General features: G+C 40.9%; 1 protein-coding gene across 1 annotated transcript; it reads right to left on the bottom strand.

Moving 5' to 3' along the window:
- Window positions 1-4,267: 4,267 nt before the first annotated feature.
- Window positions 4,268-16,480, bottom strand: RAB43 (RAB43, member RAS oncogene family). Its single transcript, XM_059822998.1, has 3 exons — window positions 16,259-16,480; window positions 6,003-6,186; window positions 4,268-5,073 (listed from the first exon to the last, which is right to left on the bottom strand). The coding sequence occupies exons 1-3, from the start codon at window positions 16,478-16,480 to the stop codon at window positions 4,820-4,822; spliced, it is 660 nt and encodes a 219-aa protein (XP_059678981.1). The 3' UTR covers window positions 4,268-4,819.
- Between the last annotated feature and the right edge of the window lie 4,990 nt (window positions 16,481-21,470).

Genomic DNA, 21,470 nt, shown 5'->3' with positions numbered 1-21,470 from the left:
AAATTTGTAAATGTAGACTGCCTTTTAGTTGATGAAACAACCTAGTATCATTTGAGAAAGGATAATTAAGCGGTTGGGGTGATTAGCCTAAACTTTGGGATTTACTTCCTTTCAATTCCACCAAGAACTATACATGTCCTTGGATCTGTTGCTCTTTAATTGCCTCATTTCTTGTACCACAAAGGTGGGAATACGTGGTCATCATCAGCTACTGGGGCAAAGCGAGTCACATAAGAAGTACCTCTTCACAAAAGAGAACATACTTGCTCAAATTTCCTTGGATTTTTCCCTGTTAACTGCTTGCACACTCTGCCCATAACCTGGTTTGTTTCTGTGAAGGCTCCAGAGAATGGGTGACAGGGGTTAAACTGAGCACTCTCCAATGTTGGAAGATACCAAAAGGAGAGTAACTTTATTTTTCAGTTTCACAAAGCATGTTATTCTCACTTAATTTTTCCTCTAGCACGCTGTTTACACAAAATAATGCAATAGGGTAAACTTCAGTGGTCTGTTAATATATAAATGTTTTAGAAACAGGATAGGTAAACAATTTCTATTAATGAAATAACATATAAATTCATCTTGATTTAAAGAAACTCTCATTATAACATTGAGTAAAACAATCCCATGAAGAGAAACTAATAATGTTATCGCCTCTCAGTTCCCTCAGGATTGGCATGAGATGGCAAAAGACATTCAAACGGTCAACTGGCTGGGACTATGAGATTAAGTAACAGAAGTGTAAATCTTAGTGGGACAATATATACTGGGGCAAATCAAGGAAAGGCTTTAATGTTATTTACAGGTGCTACTGTGTGAATGTATACATAATGTACTACTGCAGTAACGCATGTATATTGCACATGATGATCAGTTCTATTCTTCAAATAAATATGATCTTCTTTAAAGGCAAAGAAAAAGCTGAGCAAGAGTTCCACTTTTCATGAGGTTCTTGGAAATCTATGCAGTATTAGCTGGGCTTCATTTAGTTTTGTAGTTTCTCCCCCAAAAAGTGACCTGCTTCTCCAGTACAGTGAGAGTGATAAAACCATTAGGACTTTTCCTCTGTTCTCAAGTGTTTTCATTTTTTTAAAATTTTGTTTTGCAAAGCAAATGTTAGCAGGTTTGGGGGCTGACATTTATTTACATAATAAAATGCAAATGTAAAATGGGCTGACAATAATTTAGATAATTATAAATATTTGTACAAGTTCCATCCATGATGATGGACTGGATGAGTAACTGGAGATAAAATTAGCTTAAATCAAAATCAATACAAAGGATAACAATGCCCATGCTCCTGGGAACCACATTCTGCTGATGATTTCATTTCAGTATTTGCCTCTGCATTCCACTGCTAAGTGTTACCAGGCAGGGATCAATGTCCCCTTCTGTGGTTCTGTAATATTTTGCACGCTTTGGGTACTGCCAAAAATAAATGGTAAATACTAATGCAAATACATGGTCAGCCAAGGAGATCTGCTTAAAAGCAATTACTGCACCATAGTCTTGTTAATGTTCAACTGCCAGTAAACAGGTTTCTTGGCAAATGTTTATGCTGTGAACTCTGATCATGCACTACTGAATTATTCACTTGATGTACATCAGTGCACATGTGTAACCTAAGATTTGAAACGGAGGTTTTTACCCATAAATCTCAGGTTTATTGCTACTCTCTCTCTTCATGCAGGTATCCTTTTGGTTTCAATAGGATTAATGGAATTAAACCAACAGGACTGTCTTCCTAATACTTGAATTACATAGCTAAGTATGTGAATTACAGATTTCATAAAAGTCTTCAGAAAGGGAGTGAAAAGCTCCAAGCTACATTTACTGTTTATTTTATTTCTGGTCAAGAAGCTATTAGTCTAGCAAGTATTGTGCTCTTACTAATAGACAAAGAAAGAGTTTGGTAATTGAAATAGCCTTTTACTGCTGACAGCTCAAGCACTGTCATTCATATCTGCAACTAACCTGAAAAAATAAACCAGGTCTTCAGGCTGTTTCTCTGTTCCCTTTTGTTCAGTTAGGTAGGGCATGCAAACTTGTATTACACTTGTTACAACATAGAAGAGCCAAGAGTTAGAAGACAAAGCTGAGTTAAAGCCATAGTCTTAGTTTTCTACAGCAAAATGAAAACTAGTCTGAATTGGTGCTTTCATTTGAAAACACAGTGAACAAATCACTGATGCTGTATTTCATGTTTTCTGACTGCAACAGCCGAACCTGCAGACACACAGTCTCAACCTTCAAGACTAGCTTAAGAGATATCAAAAGGAAAAGTATAGTGCTTGGTCTAATTCTACTTGTTTCCTAAACAAACCTCAAACTAAGGAAATGGATCAATAATTCCTCATTGCTCCATCTACTGTAAAAACACAATCATTCACTGACTGCATTGGAAGCAGGATTTATGTTCATTTTGCATCTTGCTCCAGTTTTAAGATGAGTTACTATGTAAACTACTGATTTCAGTCTGAGTAGTTGCAATACTGTTCTTAAATGTGTGTGAATTTTTATCAGCATGGCTTAAAAGAATTTGGCACTAATCCTGCAAATAGTGGGAGGCTGAGCTTATCTGAGGGTCCATGTTCAAGCGTGCAGAACTGCAGGACTATGACCTACAGATGTAAACTATAATATGTCATGACAAAGTCAGATGCTTGCTAGTATTCTGTATCTTAAGGACCATCTAACCAGGAGGAAAAACAGTCATCAGGACTGAGTTTTAGCTTGGACTGTCTTCACAGTTTCTCTTGAGTGTGGAATACAGGGTTTGCTAATCATTAACAAATCTAGAGTTTGGACAGTTCTCATTTTCAGTGTCTAGCTACTGCTGGACACTTATTGCCTGTTATCTTTGGATGTAGGAGAGCTGGGAATGTCCTGGAAAACTATCCAAAAATACTACCAAGCACTGCTGCTCAACATGCCCTTCCATATAAAACACCAGAATTGTGAAAACTATACTACTTGAAAAACTTAAGGCCCTTGCACTCTTACAACTATAAAACTTAAAAACTAACCCCTTAGATTAGAAGCAAACAGGCTAGAAAGCATATGTAACTCCTCAATTATCGACCTCATAGTTTAAAAAAAAAACAGAAGGACCAGAGAATGGTTTAGTATTTTCTGTAGGAAGATGAATAGTATTGAAATTAGGATCCATTAGCCCTTTCTTAAGTCTTCCTGATTTTCATGATACTGGATATGTTGAATGGCTAAAAACTGGTGTAGCCCTAGTAGCGAACCAATCCAGGTCCTTTTTGATGAAGATATTCAAAAGGGACAAGTAACTTCACTTTAAGTGGGTGCTTTCTGAAAATGAGCTCCTTCAAAGTATCAGGATTGCAAAAATCACTTGTCAGCTCTGAACACCTTTGCTTTAACTGTAGAGTTAAAAATAATCCTGCTTCTGCTCCCTTTGCAAATCCATTTTTGTAAGGTGCTTGAGAGTGTAAATCCAGAGAGGACTGCTGCCATCAGTACTTCAGCTGCATCTACAACATATAATGCAGAGCTGAATCTGAAAGACAATTATATGTAGTTGAATGAAGAAGTCTATTTTACTTAACAATGGAGACTTTTGATCAACAGTGAAAGATATTCCTGCTGAGTGTTTTCAAGAAATGAAAAGCAATTGGTAACTTGTCATAGGGAGAAGGAAGCAGCTGAGTACAAAGTTGGGAAAGAATCACTCAAAAAGATGCTGGTTCCTTACAACCAAGAAGTGCAATGCAAGCAATCTTCAGCTATTCTGAGGTCTTCTTTCCCATTATATGCCCAGATTGTATTTAAAGAGATGGTTAAAAAAAAAAAAAATGAAACAAAACCCAAATCCACTTATTGCTTAAGTGGCATAAACACTCTGGTAACATAATGTCAAATGTATGACCAGAATTAACCCCGTATATGACCATTAGGCACATGGCAAGAGATCATGGCTACCAGTCAGTTCAAGGTTTCTCCAGTTCCTGTTTCCAGTGGTGCAGGTCTTGAGTTATGGAATGAAATTAAGAGACCTGAGGGCAAAAACTCAATGATACCCACTTGGAAAAGGGAGCTATCATGGTGCAAACAATAACAAATGAAATGCATCTACCCTCTCCTCAAGGCTATATTTAAAATAACTACACTGGTCCAATCCTGCTTGATAGCAAGTCACGTGATGTTGCTCAGGCTGATTTTGCTTTTTATTAAAATGATAACTTAAAAAAATTATAACAAGACCTGAGAGAAGGCTTCCCCACCTGGGCCTGTTCCAATACTAACTAGCAATCCATGTGCCCTAGGACAGGGAACTGCTATTTGGTCCTGTAATCAAAACGTTGGGTATTCTGACACTTGAAATACCTTTATCAAAGACACTGTCACTTTCTGGTTGTGGGTGGAGTGCTGAGGATTTAAAGAGACACTGTCAAGATTGCCTATTCCAAAAGTGACCTCCTTTACCACCAGTCCCATGCTAAATGCTTCAGAACTTTGGGTGAGCATCAGTCTCTTCCCCAACCATCCGTCTCCCCACTCCACATCACCAGTTCAAAGTTGTTTCCTCCACTTTTGTAGCTTGTATGAAGGTTACAGAAAAGAAAATGGTGGGGACAAATGTTGAGTAAGTTTTTCAGAGGGCTTGACTTTTAGGACTACCTCTCAAGAGTCCCTTTTTAAAAATAAGACACCAAAGCAAACAGGATTGTGTCTAACTTCTACAAAATTGCTGGTCTCACAGGAGGAGGAGAATATGGCTACCATGCTACTCAGCATTAGGGTCAAGCACCATCTAAATTCCAGTAAAGTTAGGGATATCACCTAGCTCATATCAGCAACCACACCCCCAGCCTTCTACAACGTCTTTGCTGTCAAGCTTGATGCTGTCAGTATTCTTCTCACTGAACATAGGGCCTCCATGCCTCATCATGAGCTCTGTAGCCATCTTCACAAAAGCCTCCTCCACATTGCTGGAGTCTTTCGCAGAGGTCTCTATGGCACAGATGATATTATCATAGTGTTCAGCTAGACTTTGAGCTTCTTCCAGCTGAACCTCTCGAAGGTCACTTAGGTCAGACTTGTTTCCTGGAAGAAAAAGAAATGACAGAGTAATTTATAATGACTACTTATGTCAGAGTAACTGTTTAGCAGGAGGATTTCACGTTGCGCAGAGAAGCTGTCAGAATCTCCGTTCTTGGAGATTTTCAAAATTTGACTGAAAAGGCCCTGACCAACCTGACATTAGCCTTTCTCTGAGCAGGAAGTTGGACAAGGTAATCTCCTAAGCTCCTTCCAACCTGTGTTTCTGTATGACTCAGAGAGAGAACAGAAAAAGTCAGTAACTGAATAGCGGTGGCTGTAGACCTTAAGAGAAGACAAATGGGCTAGAAATGAAAGCTAAAACCATTTTGTGAAAACAACAGCAGTGTGCTGGTTCCTAGGGAGATCTAGAATAGTACTGATGTTGTATTACCGAGTCTACAGGCCCAGAAAGCCACATCTGAGTCAGAAACATTGGGGCTGGGAAACAGAATTTATAGCAGAGAACTGACAAGCCCTGATAGCTCCAAAGTCCTTTCGAAATCCCCCGTCTGCTGAAGTATGTGGGTGTTCCAGTTTGCCAAAATACGTTGCCTTGATATGATGGAGCTGCTTTGGGCCCTGGAAACCTTACGGTCCTTATCATGAGAACAGCTCCACAGCAGCTGTGCCTCAGAACCTGGAAATCTTGGGTACCCAGTTCCCCATTAAGTGAGACGCAAAGGATTCAAAGCTGGCTTCTGATACAAATGTGGCTACTTCTTAACAGAAGTTAATTAAAGCAAAAACTTCTGTTTTGATGAATCAGCACTTTCTAATTAAAAAAAAAAAAATCAGAAAAATGTCCAATTGTATCTATTACATACATCTCAACTTCAACAAAAAATAAAACTTTTAACCATCTTAAACAAGTATGGCAACTAATTACATTGTACAGTAACCTATAGTGCTTGATATTAATATTTGTAACTCACCAATCAGTAACTGTACTATGTTGGAACCGGCATACTTTCTCACATCCTCGATCCAGCGAGGAATGGACAGGAAAGAGCCTCTCTTGCTGATATCATAGGCTAGGATTGCTCCATTGGCGCTGCGGTAATAACTCTGTGTGATAGTTCGGAATCTCTCCTGGCCAGCCGTGTCCCAGATCTGCAACTAAATAAAATAAAGCATACAGTGAGACACTGGCTAGCAAGCTTTCCTGAATCAAAAGATAGGACTTGATTCAATAGCCTTGTTATAAATCTCCCTTATATGTAATACATCCTGGCATCACGTTTTTCTAGTCCTTTGTTCACGATTTAAGGATAGTAATATAGACTGGAGAACCTTTTCGCACTTGGCTGCTCGAAGTTTATATCTGTATCAGTTAAGGCACTCTGGGTTCCTGCAGGTGAGCTCTGACGCATATTTCTGTGGCAGATTATGAAATTATCACTTCTCTGTGGCCAGCCGTACCCCTTTATCACCTTCTCTAGCAGAGTTAGCAAAATAAGATGCTAGCCCATAGCCAAGCCACTCCAGTTCATCATCTGCTGTGTCACTGAAACTACAAGTGGGTTTTCGCTAGCGTATTGTCTGACATGGCTTTGCCAGTTCTGCTACAGGGGCTGTAACAACTGGAGCAGAACGTGGCAGTATCACCTGAGAGCACAGATGCTGTTTTCTAAGGAAATATGAGACAATTAGAAGAATATATATAGGATACATAAAACTTATGAAAGAATGTATAAAAGAAATGCCAGCAATTCTAGGTTTCAATGAAGTCAGTCAAAGATCTAGTCAGTCTAGTCACCTGTCCTTTTTTAGGTGGTAGAACAGACATTACATCTGGGCAGGAAGAAGAAATGCTTAGCTTACATACTTTTGCCTAAATCCAGCAGCATAAGAACTATGAGTTTGGTATCAGGGTTTGAATTCCCAGGACTAGATGTTCCAGAGGAAGAAGCCAAATAACTCAGAGTGGACAAACAAAATCCCCTGCTCACAGGGAAAATTTCTTTTTAAATCCTCTTGTTTTACATGTTTTCTAATGTCCTGGAACACGATGGCTTAGATTCCAGGAGCTTTTAACTAAAATAACTGTGGACATTCTCATTCTCCCTATAAATCTCTAATACTTTTTGAATCTTTCAAAGCTCTTGGTTTCAATATATAGTAGCCATGAAACCAAAGAATTTCCTTTTATAAACGTTGTATTTTCTGTCCTTGTGTTGCACTTTCATTTCTCCCCAAATGATAAATGAGAGACCACTGCTTGTCTTTTTGTGCCTTACCTTATATTCTGCATCTCCTCTTAGCTGAGACACGATATAAGCAAATACTCCCGGATTTTGTAATCCTCCCATATTGTGGACCTGTTATTTATTAGTTCCCCTCTCTCTGAATCTCTTTCTTTTAAAAAGCTGACAACAACTTAACACAATGCGCCAATGATGTTTTATACCAAAGACTATGGAATAATTTTTCCATTTATTTCTTTTGCACATTAGTATTTTGTTTGTATCTTCTGACTCTGCTGCATGTTTGAGCAGAAACTTTCACTTTAGAAAAGGCTGTATTGATCAGATCACTTTCCTGTGCTAGCCAAGCATTTAGATCACAAATGATGTATGTACAGCTTAAAAAGAATCAATCCAATGAAAAAGTACTTCTCAGTCCTAGTAAGAGTTTTTGCAGAGAAGGGGAGGGGACTGTAATGGACTCAGAAGACCACAAAGCAATGATTATTAATGGAACAGATAATGATTTAGGGCAGTCAACAATTACTAGAGACAAGGAAGTTCAGGGCAGGTTTATGTATGATGTTCTCTGTACTCGAGTCTCCCACTAGACCTTTGTGTCTGTTATGTAGTTTTAAATCTCAATACATGATTAGGTCAAGCACAAAAAAAGGCTAATGATGATTACCCAACTCTTGGGAGAGGTCTGAGAGATTCTGTGCATACAGAAGAATTACAAACTTTTTAAATTAAAAAAAAATTTTTAAGCTTACATTTTTCACATAGTATAAATAAAAGTGATTTACCTGCAGAGTGACTGAGCAAGCCAGTGTTGGGCCTTGTGCTGCATACTGGATTTTGAAAACCTCTGTGTAAGTACGTTCCGTAGAATCACAGAATCATTGAGGTTGGGACAGATTTTGGGAGGTGACAAAGCAAACTGCCTGCTCAAAGTAGGGTCAAAACTTAATTCTTCCAGGAAGAATTGCTCCATGACTTTTCCCAGGGACCAAAATCAGTCTGACCAGCCTGTAGTTCCCAGGATTTCTTGCCCTTTCTGAATATGACATTTGCCTTTCTCTGATTCTCCCCAATTTCCATAGCCTTTCAGTAGTGATAAAGCAACCTCAAAATGTCACCAGCAAGATCTCACAGCACCCCTACACATTTTTTACTCAAGCATTTGTCTGTGTGTTCACAGGTCTGAATGTACAGAGTTGCTGAAGCCCAGGGTGTCCTGCTGGGAACAGCACAGACCACAGGTTTGACCTTCTCAGGAGCTCAAACAGCAGTCTTCCTCCCAGCTCACGCCCTCCAGGTAGGCTCTTTCCATCAGGCAATTGAAATTCATGCTCCCCTACTTGTCACTCCTCTTTTGTGTAAGGACTCTGAATCATTTAGCTTTTTACATGATCTTCAGTTTGTTGTGGTTTTGCTTTCATGTATTAGACCCCTAAGTGGATACTTTCTTTGCAAACATGTATACCAGCTGACACACCTGTTTGTCACTGTTGCCATCACTTCTGCGGGCGGAAGGAGCCAGGTGAGCGCTCACTCTTTGTTTCAGGGAAAGTCAGTCAAATAAGAGCATGGTTTAATGACTTGCTTAAGCCAAACTAAGACCATACTGTCAAAGATCTGCATCCCAGCTGCACATCCTTGCCCTGTCCCTGCATTGAAACTAGCACCTGTTACTCTGATTCACCATGTAGCTTAATTCACGGATGTAACTGAAAAATAGGGTTTTTCCTTTTGTTTGAAGGGTTAACACTAATTACACAGCCACATGGTACTGAAAGCATGCAAACTGTGCAGGGAGGAAGGTGCAACGATCCTTTAGCGCAATGGCAAAGTTGTCTTGAACCAATCATGAATCTGCCCCTTCAGTTTAACTTGTTGCTGAAGGTGGGTGTGAACCAATCCAATAACCTCACCTGAAGCTGAGTAAAAAGCCCTTGTTCAGTCCCCTCTGGCAGACCAATGCAGAGATGGTAGCTTCAGCTAGCACGAATCAGTCTGCCTTGCAGCATGCTCAGTGTGCAAAGGTACTTTTGGGAGGACTAACAGTAACTCGCTCCTTACAATTTGGAAGCTTGAAAACCTGTCCTGTTTGAAGTTTTAATAACTGTCTTATTTTAAATCATTAAGAACATGCAATGCAGACACACACAGAGTATGCAAGTATTAAGAACCAGATTACCTAATTTAAAGCAAGATGTATTCCTAAAGGCAAAATATAGCTAATTTGCTTGACAGCATCTTTAGCAAACTCTTAAGAAAAATATTTCTGTGTAGCATGAACCAGTCCGATATATGATTAAAAAAACCCCCAAGTCATTAAAAAAATGCCAGTTCTGATCCTAAGTAAACACTATTTTCTCCAGTAGGTGTACAGAGATACATTTCAGACAATTCTATTGAAAAAGAAACATGACAACTATACATAAATACCAATGACAACTGTAACTTAAACCCACCATCTTATAGTAAAAAAAATTTATATAGTCTCTCTATTAAACTATATTTACAAGTATGTAACTCTTGACAAGAAATAACAATTGCAAATTCTTTGGGAAAAAGTTTAGTCTTACTATTTCTCATTTAAAAGCCCCTCAATGTAAGTTAGATGTTAAAATCAAAACACCAAATGAACTGTACTAGCCACAGGTTACAAGAAAAGATATGATCATATATTATTTTGTATTGTATAAGTGTATCACATATGCAGTATCTGACAGAAAGTTCTCAATTATTTATTTCCTTGATTTAAGTGCGTCAGCTCTGTAAATAACATGATGGCAGCCCTGTCTGTCACCTAGTAACCTTTTTAAGCAATTCCTGATTTTGTAATTACCTTGGCAACAATTTTAGTGTAAGACAGAGAGAAGTTGGGATCGCTGGAGAATTGTGTTAAATTCATGTGAGGATACTAAGAAAAAACACCTATGAAGTAAGAGATCGGTAGCAGGCCTTCAGGGGAACCATCTCTAGTAACAAATGAGGACAGGATAAAGAACAGAGAATAAATACCCATTGTTCAGAAGGAATATGACAGAGTACCCTAAGAGCCACCTTTCTCGTGCTAATTGTTTCCCTATTGAATGTCCATTTACTTAGAAAAGCTGGTTATTTTGATCTGCTTTTAGCTTTGAATTTTTTGGACAGCAGGCCCTTAGCACTGGCTGGTACTGAATAGCAAAGCACTAAACCAGCTGTTAACTCCTGTAAGATTTTTCATGACTCCATATAATCACCATGGAATTGGAGCTTTCCATAAGTACATTAGACAAAGTCTTGAACATCTTTTCATATTTGCTTTTTCATCTTTTCCTGTTCGGAGGGAGTATACAGGGAGTGTACGGCATTCACCCCATGCAAGGATGCAGGCTGGGGTTTGACTGGCTGGGGAGCAGCTGTGCTGAAAAGGCCCTGGGGGTCTTTGCAGACAGCAAGCTGAAGAGGAGCCAGCAGTGTGTCCTGGCAGCATCCTGAGCTGTACTGACAGGAGTGAAGCCAGTACATCAAGGGAGGTGATTATTCCCCTTTATTCGGCAGTTACTAGATTCCAGCTAAAATACAGTGTCCAGTTTTGGGCTCCCCGTACAAGACAGACATTGAAGAACTGGAACAACTTCAGTGGAGGGCCATCAAGATGGTCAGGTAATCTGAGTACATACCCTGTGAGAAGAGTTTGAGGGAAACAGGCTTATTCAGCATGGGAGAGGGATTTGAGAGGACCTGTTGGCTGCTCTCCAGCACCCGTGAGGAGGTCAACAAGAAGCCTGAGCCAGGCTTTTCACAGTGGCACATGATGGGAGGATGAGAGACACCAGAGAAAAACTGAAATAAGGAATGTTTCAACTTGTTGTAAGGAGGAAAACAGAAGGTGGTAAAATTTACAGTGGGTCTCTGGAAGATCGTTCTGGGATGTCTGATTAGGCTTAAAGAAAGCAGAGTTTCAACTATAGAAATAGACAAGCGTTGAAAATGGTGAGTGACAGGTTGACCAAAGAGCATAGTAAATGAGTTTGTTTATCAAAGGTTAATGCTTAACAAATGGCCTCAAGACACACTAAATAATTTCTCCCTCCTTTACTTCCTACATAATTTATTAAGTACTTTCTTGATTCTTCTAGAGTAGCATGGGAGTTCAGGTTTACTTCCGCTTATGAAGCAGCATTAATAATAACTAAGTGCATCCTACAGCTGATACCTTCCTTTACAAAGATAGAAATGTCACTTTTGCGCTATGAATTCTTCAAAATACATCAACTTCCATAGAATTCCCTGGTAGCGAAATGCTGGATGCAAAGGCCATGCCAAATGATTCTTAACCAACTGACTGTGTCTAAATCCTGTCATCTCAAATGGCAAACAATAATATACATTTCTGTACACTGGCAGATCACAACACTTGCTCCTAAAAAGATTTACTGAAATAACATTGCAACTTAGTCTATAGTTTTTGTCAAAAGCAACAAAACCAACATCTGTATGGCAATGTACTTCAAGTTAAATGATATTCATACACAGAACAGTTAGGATAAACTGATCCATTCAATTGTTTCCCTACAAAATCTTCAGAGAATGAGGAATCCCTGTTTGCTGGGAATGCGGCATTCCTGTTTGCTCTACCATTAAGAGTGTGAAAGTAGTTGACAGAGAAGAGAGCTACACTTCCCTCTGGATATCAAAGAATATTGCTTCCATGTAATAACCAATACCTTAATTTGTATTTGTTTAGCAAAGTTATTAAGTACAACAGTTAGGAGTCAGGACAGTTAACAAGTCATAATTTTATATTCCTTGCAATTTGGCCAGATGATGACACATTACATTCTGGCCCATTCTGAAAGGAATATAGTTACAGCCATGAGGCCTGAGTAAGAGCCAAGAATCTTGATATCATATGGGCTGAAAAAGCTTGTAAATTAAAAAGTGCAGTGATACATAAAGAAGCATTTGTTGTAAAAGGAATGTGTTTGTTTTCCAGTGTTCTCTCCTGCTGCTTTCTGAAAGATATAGTAAGAGAGAAAAACTGTGGCATAAAGGAAAAAATATTCAGTATATGTAGAACACTATGAAATGACAGCATGAAGTAGGCATTAAAGATACCCAATTAATTTATCAGTTCACAGGAGGAAATTCATCAAAAGAAAAGGAATTTTGTTACTACTAACCATGATTCATGGACTTGGACTTAGGAATGTCCTTGCCTATCATTATGTAAAATCTTAGTTCCACCATTTTATAAATACCTTTTCTTACAGTGACATAACAGTTACAAAACCTTTTTGTTCTGTTTGCCAGATTCTTTTTATCACTCAAAGAACAAGTAATTATTTTATCAATAGGACTTTAATCACTATGCATTAAGTCAACAACCACAACTTTCAGGAACTACAGTCTGTACTCTAGATTTAGCCAGCCAAGAAGAATGTATTTTATAGAGAGTACTATGCCACAATTTCAGCCTGTTAAACAGGATGTACTAGAGCATTTTTTTAAAAATGAAGACAGACTGCAGACATGTCATAAAACTGAGGGGGGGAAATTCTGGATATATGCTGGTCATAACTTGCCTTTGAGATAAAAACCAAGGTGGTCACCACAGGTAGCTTTGACTTTGAAGTTCCATTAGAACCCAGCATGCTAGATCTGCCAAATCCCTCCCTGGCTCCGCGCCACATGGCCTGCCTTTTAGCTCCAACGCCTCCAAGAGCCCGTGGCTCACAACAGCCTGTCCCAGAGGCAACTGGCATGTATAACCCCTCTGGACGATACCTCAAATTGCAATTAGAGATCTTAAAGAAAGAACAAGAAGAGAAACAGAAGACTGAATGAACAGAGAAACTTACGTATTCTTCCTCTCTGGAAGTGGTAAATCTCTGCAAAATAGCGTTAGCACCTGTTGGGGAAGCTTACGGTACCAGCGCTTTACTTTATTTCTAAAGGGAAAGCTTCAGTTATCAGGACCGTCCACGAATAGCTCCTTTATAGATGACGTTTAGTCAGCTTCAGTAGCTGATGAAGCAGTAGTGTATGAAATATCGTTTGAGACACTTGAAAGAATACAGCTTTAAGATGCAAGGAAAGCCTTGAGTTAAAAAAAAAAAAGTTATTTGCCAAACCTTAACCTTTAGTATCCCAACATGCTTCTTTTCCCTTATGCAACAAAAATGCATCAAAAGGAAGTGAAACTTAAAATCCTTGGGCTCTACATGTTTCAGAAACATTATGTAACTGTGATGTTGAAGCTTTAAACGGAAAGGGACACTAACACAATTAACCTCAAAATGTTTGTTTTAATCTCAAAGTAAGTGCCTGATTCATACTCACTCAGTTGTGTTGTAATACTATCCTCAGCCTGACTAAAAATGAAGCTTAGGCCACTGGGGATGCGGAGCAAGTAGTGTTGAAAAGCTCCTTGGGACATTTTTTGTACACACTGTTGTTCTGAAGTAACATCTAAAGATCAGCTTATAGAAAGTTAGAAAAATGGGAATTTTCCTATTCCTGCACCATTTGTTAAAAAGAAAATAAGCCTTTGCATTCTTTATGAAGATACTGTCTTGAGTAGCATAAACCCATCATGAAATCGGAGCAGCACAGAGAATCACCTGGCATGCTTTTGCAGGGGTCTTTTTGTAAGGTGAAACAAACTTTAAAGATGTCCTGAACATCTCTTGATTTGAGGCATCCCAATCAACAGTTTATCTGAAGCTCTTAAAACACAGAACGTCTCACGTGACTGAGACAGAAACAATGAGAAACACAGTGCACTTCTGGCAGAGCACATCTACAGGCTTGTTTACAAATCCGTTAGGATAGGACCTGTTCAGATAGCTAAAGTGCTCCTCCTAGAATCACTTTAATCTACAGAAAAACCAAATTTATAGAATGTGCAAGATGCACCTAATAGTAAGAATGTATTTACTTACTCTGTAAGGCAGCTCACAAAAGTATAACAAAACACCTCCTTGTTTTCTATTTCCTATAACATGCTGAACACACCTACCTAGATTGGATGGACTGCTCCGAAATCTCAATCCAACTGGAAAAGCCTGACTTGAATTTAAAACTTTACATACAACCCACACCTTAACAGACCAAACAAAAAAGCTCCCAAGCAAATGTTTTCATATTCTAGCTGTGTCCCTGACTCGGCAGCTAACAAAAATGTCTGTAAGGTAAATCAGCAACAATACTGGATTAATTTGCCTAAAGTTAAATTACTCTTCTTCAATCTGTGCATCCCCCTTTTTTTTTCCCTAAGTGGAAGTACAGAACAATCCAAAGCAAAAGAAAGCCTCAAGAGCTTGCGTTTTCTTACTTGTTTTTTGTAAAATACTTAGAAATAATCAACAGCTTTGGTTACAGACTGACTACTAATACAGGAATATTCACGTGTAAGTACTGACAATATGAAAAAGTCCACCTAGGAAGTTTGGGCTATTTCCTGGGCCAGTCCTCCCACTCCTGGAGTCTGTGGCTGAGACCCCTGGCACCAGGGACAGACACATTTGTCACTTTCTATGTGCCTGGCATTTAAATGGAGCCAGGTTTCAGTCCGAAAGGAGAAACCCTACTTCTAACAGCTCACTTGCTAGAAAGCGCAGAAGAGGTACTAATAGTGGAAACAGAAAATCTGAGTTTCCTTTTCACTGCTAACCCCAGCTATACGTGATAGGAAAAGGTCTAATACTACCAAGAAAACAAACACCTTTGCTAGGTGTGGAACTTATAATCCCCCTCCTTTCCTAAAAAATATGAGCCTTCACTTCTTCCATTTTCTGCAACTTTCTCTGCTTAAGATTCTGCTCACCAAAGTTAATTTATAAGAAAAAGACAATAGAGGACTTTGACACCTACTTTGGTAAACACAGACCAAAATTCAACTGCAATTACTGAACCTGTGTCACCAAAAGCCTTACACTTTCATGACCTTTCCCAGGCAGTGACTGCATTAAGTTCTTTTTAGTCCCACTGGGGATGAGTGGGGATAGCTGTATGACTCCATTCGGGAGGGGGCTGGTGAAGGGTTTTATCCTGGCAGCCCCCTATAAACTGCACGTGCTTTAAGCCTTTTTTCCTGCTGTTTGATCATGCTTCTGTGCTCAGAGACCCAGGCTGTTGTAGGGAATCTGCACCACTGAGAGTCTGAGGACAGTTCCACCAGGTAAATATCCTCTTTCTAACCCTAACGACTAGCTGATTTTTTCCGGCATAAGAAAAGCAGAAGACAGGTTTAGGGTTGATTTGTTCTGGTTTGAGAAGAACTATAAAAGTTGCACTTCCCGAGACGCCCTGTAAACAGTGCCTTAAGATAACGTTTAAATACGGCTAATTTAACAATCGCTCCCCCCAGCTCCTCTCAATCGGCCGGTTCCACACCCCTTTCTGGAAACATGATAGTCCAGCTGAGGTTCCGTCTGGGTTCTAAATAAACCACCGCCAGAAGCCTGCCTGAAAGGAGGGGTGCCGCAGTTACAAGAGGCAGAGCGTGCCCCGAACTGCGGGTTTGTAATGGGGCTTTTACCAGCGTTCACGCGGTGCTAACGAGGAACCAGCGCGGCTTGCGGCTACACAGCTGATCCTGCCGTGGCAAAACAACCTAATGGATGCGCTTGGTCCCTCCTCGCCCGTAGGAGCCGTTTGGGAAGGCGGCACCGGCGCTCAGCAGCCCCTTCTCTCAGCACAGCAGCGGCGCACAGACAAGTCAGCAGCGGGACGGGGGCACGGGCAGCGGTGGCTGCCCTGAGGCGGGGCACCCCGGGCGGGCGGCACCGCTCGCCGCCGGCCTCTGTCTCGCCACCGCCGCCTCCTCCTCCGGCAGTCGGGCCGGGGCCGGGCGGTCCCGCCGGCGTCTCGGCGGCTGTGCCGGCCCGAGGCTGGGGGGCGGGCCGGGAGGTGAGCCACAGCTCCCCGCCCGCTCCGCCAGCCCCGGAACCGGAGCGGCGGGGTGCCGGGCCGCTCCCTCCGCCGTGAGCCGCCGCTCCGCTCACCTTCACCCGCTTGCCCTGGATCTCCAGGCTCTTCATGGTGAAGTCCACGCCGATGGTGCTGCCCTGGCGCTCGGCGAAGGCCCCGGTTTTGAAGCGCTGCACGAGGCAGGTCTTGCCCACGCTGGCGTCCCCGATCAGCACCAGCTTGAAGAGGAAGTCGTAGCTCTCCTCCGGGTCGGGGCCGGGCCCCGCCGCCGCCCCCGGCGCTGCCGGGCCGGGCATGGCGCTGCCGGCCTTCCGCCCGCCGCCGAGGGGAGCCGGGCTCTGCGCAGCGCCCGCCGCCCCCCGCCGCGCCGGGCCTAGCGCTGGGCCCGCCTCCCGCCCGCCTCCTCCCTCTCTCCGCCCCGGCCGTGGCGGCCGCCTCCCGGGCATGCCCACCCGCAGCCCGGGCGGTGGCTGGGCTGGCGGAGGTTCGAGCGCGGGCTCGGCTACCGCCGGGGCACCGCGCCTGCCTCGCCGTCCGCCGGGCTCGGGCCGGGGGCACCCGGCTCGCTGCGGCCTCCCGCCGGACCCCGGGACCGCCGCGGGGCCGCCGGCAGGTCCCCCGGTGGGTCCCCCGGTGGGCCGGTGCCGGCGGGGCCTGTGCGGGTCGCGGTCCGACAGACATAAACCCTCCTGTGTGGGCAAGCAAGTGGCACTGATGAGCCATTAATCACTACCAGTGCTCCAGTCCTGTGCGGAGGACCTGCACGTGCCAGTATTCGCCCACGTTCTTGCTGGAGTGACATTTTTGTGATGTATTCCTTCTGATATATTTTACAGTTACTGACACATAGGAATAAGCAGGTGCAATTACACCATTAAGTCATCCAGGAAGCGCAGCTGATTTGCCTTGTTGGCTTTTCATTTTTAGGTCTGAGCTGGGGCGTGGTTTGTTTCCAGAGTCGCAGTCCAAGGCTCAGGGCTACAGTTTTTCACCCTTGCACGGTGCTGTGCTGTTCAGACACGTTTTTAAAACTGTTAACATCATGCTACGTGTCATACATACGCACATGTATATGTGTGATTATATATTGCATCACAAACTGGTTATGCATATCGAGATAAGTGTATCTCAGCAATCTGGAATTACTGTGTTTTAACTGCTACCTGGGTTCTCTCCAAAACAAAGTGCTCTTTAATAGCTACTCTCCTTTAGATTATGTGGTGAGTCAAGATGCTAATAAAAATCAGCTTTACTAATAAAATACTTGGACACAGCACATTTTGTTAGGCTGTTCTTTGTAACAAAGATTTGCTAAATTCCATCCTCATACTTTCCAATGACAAAATGTGAAATGAAACTGTTTAATGGAGGTTTAATGACAGAGAGCGAGAGTTAAATTTTCCCATAGGTAGTTGTACAGGAGAAGAACAACCTGATTTATGACTGAGCCAGCATAGACCAACCAGGCCAGCTTGTCTTGAATTGCTCCGAATCAATGGATTTTTGGGTGGCTTCATGATTATTCCTTTTCAGGTCTCCATATATATTTTTGATGATCCATGGTAACCTTCCAGCAAGAACAGAGGTATGAGTACTCTGTCAGGCTGGAGCAAAGGCTTTCTGTTCCTGGTAGCCTGCAACTCTGAATTAAGCAGGGCACTGAATTCTAGGATATTGATCAACCAGGACAGAAAAAGTGATAAAGAGGAAATAAGACATCACTCTGCATATGTTCTCATGTTAATTAGCACTTTCTATGTTTTCAGTGTCTGAGCAAAGCACTTCAGGTTGTCTAGATTATTTAGGAAGAAACATTGCCAGAGATGTCAGTCTGTAATATTTAGAATTAATTGTATGACCTTTTTTTAGTGGAAAAATAAAGATACTACTTCCATGAAGGTAATTATAAATCAGGTGTTCCATTATTCTTGCTGTTGATCATTACAAACTTTCTTTGTATTAACTGTCATTGTTGCTGCTTGTCATCATGAGCCTTAAACTGCTTCTAAAACAAAGAATTCCCCAAACAAAACCCATAGATTGTCACATCATGTTGTTAGCTTATGTGAAGGATCTTTCATTAGTTCTCTCAAGTTGTGAAAGCTGTAAATAGTGGTTTTAATGTTAAAATGCTTGTCTTTGATTAATCCCCCGACTCCATTGCGGTTAACACCTGTTTCATGCAAAGACTAGGAGAAATGAAATGGCTTTGAGTCAATTCCAATTTGTATCTGGCTGTATTTGAGAGTCATTCATCAGAGAAGAGTAGAGTAGACTGCTAGAAAACACTGTCTAGTAGTTACAAGTAGTCTCTCTACTAGTGCGTCTAGTAGAGAGTAGTCTCTCTACTAATGCTACTCTAGTAGTTACTAGAAAAGAGTACCAAGAGGGAGTAGAAGACCCCCTATACTGGCCTTAGTCACAGTTTCCTTTTCACCCAGCTAACTCAGTTTAACAAGAGGAGTTAAATTTCAACTCTAACAAATGGGTTTTGCTGCAAAGCCTTTGCTACAGGTGCGAGGTTGCTTGCAATTTCCACACTTGATAGTGGAATTTGCGTGGTAAGACTGTATTATATTTCAATGCAGCTGCTTGAGATTTGGAGTTACAAAGCAAATTAATTAAGTTCTGACCTTCTAAATAAACATATACAGTGATCTCATATGAAATACTGAAGAAACACAAGGAGGAGTCCTAAAATATATTACCCAGTCTTCTGCAGCACTGTTTGAAGGGCAGAGGGTAGGGGTTCAAAGTAAATTTTGTAGCTATGCAATGAGTCAGGAAGTTTATAGATTACTGTAATTCTATGCAGTAGCATTCATTCTTAATAACTTCCAGTGTGGATATAGAACAATTGCCAAAATTGTTCATGAAAACCAAGATGACTTGAGTTATAGTTTGGTTGGTACATTGTTTATACTGTGTTCCAAGATAAATTTTTCAGTGAAGTTCAGTATTTCCTCTTTGTATTTATAATGCAGGCATATTATTTGATGTGTTAACGCTCTTTATGTGGTACAAACTTTCTTTGGTTAGATTTGGGTTAAAAGAATGTTTAAGCATCTGTATTTCTTGATGGCGTTATAACCTGCCAGTTTTACAGCTGAGTCTGCTTGGACAGATTTCTTCAAGACAACAAAAGTAGTAGTATATTGTACTTTCTTTTTTAAAAGAGATACCTGGTAAATAGTTAAATGTTTAGTTTTTATAATAACTATAATATATACAGAATAAGAACTACTTATTTGTTGTTTTGTTGGGGTTTTTTTCAAGTCATAAATTCATGTTGCCATACTCACCATTACCTGACATGGCCCCATATATTTGATGCATAAATTCTTGGTTATGCATATTAAATTATACATACTTTGTGACTCTTGAGTTCATGAGAGCAAACTGCTCTTCTTCCCATCTTATAATATTTTTGATATTGTTTGAGGTTAAATACTTTTTAACAATTTACTTATGTTTGTAGTCATGTGGGCTCTGGCTTTGTACTTCCAGGCAGTGCGAGGTTGTCTTGAAGAGGTCTTAGATTTCAGTTTGCCACAGCTAAGGCTATCTGTTTGAGTCTGCTGAGCAATGTAGCCTGCAGTATTATGCGGTGTGTTCTTTTACAAAAATTGATTGTTCTGAGTTTTAACCAGAAGAATTTTGTAATAATACACTGTTTAGTAATTCAGTCTAAAATGAAGGACATGCTGATTTAAGCATATTTGTGTCCAGAACTTTCTCTTTAAAGTTTAGCAGTGTCTGATGTTTGCCAGTTAAAATGTTAGTAGGTTTATTTTTAACTTGTTCATGTTCTAAAGCTTTTTTGAGCAAAAAGAGAATTAGGAAAGTTACCTGAGTGTTTAATGTTTGCAGGAGAGACAAAATGTTGTCCTCTCTGTGGATGGGGTGTAGACCTTTTAACTGATTTGCAGGGGGCTGAGACAAATGAATCGGTATTTTCAGGACTGTCGCTAGTCAACAGATATTCTTGCTGTACATTACAGACTCTCTTTTCCATATCTGTATGTCTGTATTCTGTGTGAGAAGTAATTGGGGAGCAGCATATAGATAGAGATGCTCTTTAAGGTAATGGTGAGAATCATGATTAATTGGAAAGCTCCACAGATTTACAATGGGTTTTTCCTGGAGAGCCTTACATGCTTACTTTCTCCACACTCAGCCATTTGTCCCTCAAAGCTGCAGTGGTCGCAGCACTTGGAAGACTCCTGGAGTCTTGAAAAATGATGCCATTTAGACCTTGTATCGCTTGTGGCCTATTTTAGCAGAAATTTTGCTCTGTCCTGTTGGTCTCTTACTGTACTAGCACAAGTGGCAGTGAAACTGTCAAGTTCTAAGGAAGTTGCTGACCAACAAACAGGGATGAATTTGGGGTCCAAAACTTCTCCAACCAAGGATTTTTACTGAGTACTTCTCCTTGTAAACTTGCAGAGCCTAGCCTTGCTCTGAGAAAATTTTTAGTGTCTCCTTCGTGGGTGATTCCTAGCAATGAAATAGCTTCTGTTATGCAGTTGTTCAGCAAAGTGTATGACTTTGTCATGCATGATGTGTTTGTTACCCAATGCAAGTGTTAAATTTGTTATCAGCCAAGTTTCAGAACAAGCTAGTAATAAAAAAATTTTAATTGCATTCATGAAGTTTTCCAAGTTACGCAATTTGAATATTAGACGCCATAAGCTATTTTTAATTCCTTTCAGATTACTCGGTTGTGGATACTGGCTTCATTGTCATTTGAAATACTATATTCATATACATAGCTTAATCATCTTCTGGATGAATGCAATGCAAATTCTCCTCTGCTTAGTTTCTAAAGGCTTTTATCAATCTTAGTCACCCATCCGTTTTCCTTGTCTGTGTTCTATGGAGAATGAAAGCCAGTCATTGCATGGGTTTTATCTGTAAGAGTGTAAGAGGAGACAGGCCATTTCAGAAACCATACCAATTAATAGAACAGATTTCGTAAAACACATCTGTTAATCGCAGTTTCAAACACCAAAGAGTTGCTGATGAAACTAAAAACCTTGGTTCCTCGCAGTCAGGTTTATTTGGCAAACCATCATAGGCCAGTCCCCTAGTTTTGGGTATCTGTGCGGTTCCTTGAGTTGTTTGTTGACCTGTGTCATCTTGCCACTATAGATTGCAGATGCACCTTCAGGAATGTAGGGGAAGGGGAATGATGGAAATACCTTTGAACGGTTCTTGTTAGTATTCCTCTCTTGCATTTCAAATGCAATCCGAATCCCACGGAGCAACAGTGTGCGCATGGACTGC

This window comes from Gavia stellata, chromosome 12 (assembly GCF_030936135.1).
Source record: "Gavia stellata isolate bGavSte3 chromosome 12, bGavSte3.hap2, whole genome shotgun sequence".
Taxonomy (NCBI): domain Eukaryota; kingdom Metazoa; phylum Chordata; class Aves; order Gaviiformes; family Gaviidae; genus Gavia; species Gavia stellata.
Note: the sequence above shows the minus strand (reverse complement) of the source record. Positions and strands in the feature narration are given on the sequence as shown.

What these genes read in the sequence shown, in the direction of transcription:
- RAB43 (XM_059822998.1), bottom strand. Translation starts at nt 16,480, where the DNA reads ATGCCCGGCCCGGCAGCGCCGGGGGCGGCGGCGGGGCCCGGCCCCGAC. An exon ending in TCCAGGGCAAGCGGGTGAAG is followed by an intron (nt 6,187 to 16,258) that starts GTGAGCGGAGCG and finishes TATTTTATTTAG; the next exon opens with TTGCAGATCTGGGACACGGC. An exon ending in CATAGTACAGTTACTGATTG is followed by an intron (nt 5,074 to 6,002) that starts GTGAGTTACAAA and finishes TTTTTCTTCCAG; the next exon opens with GAAACAAGTCTGACCTAAGT.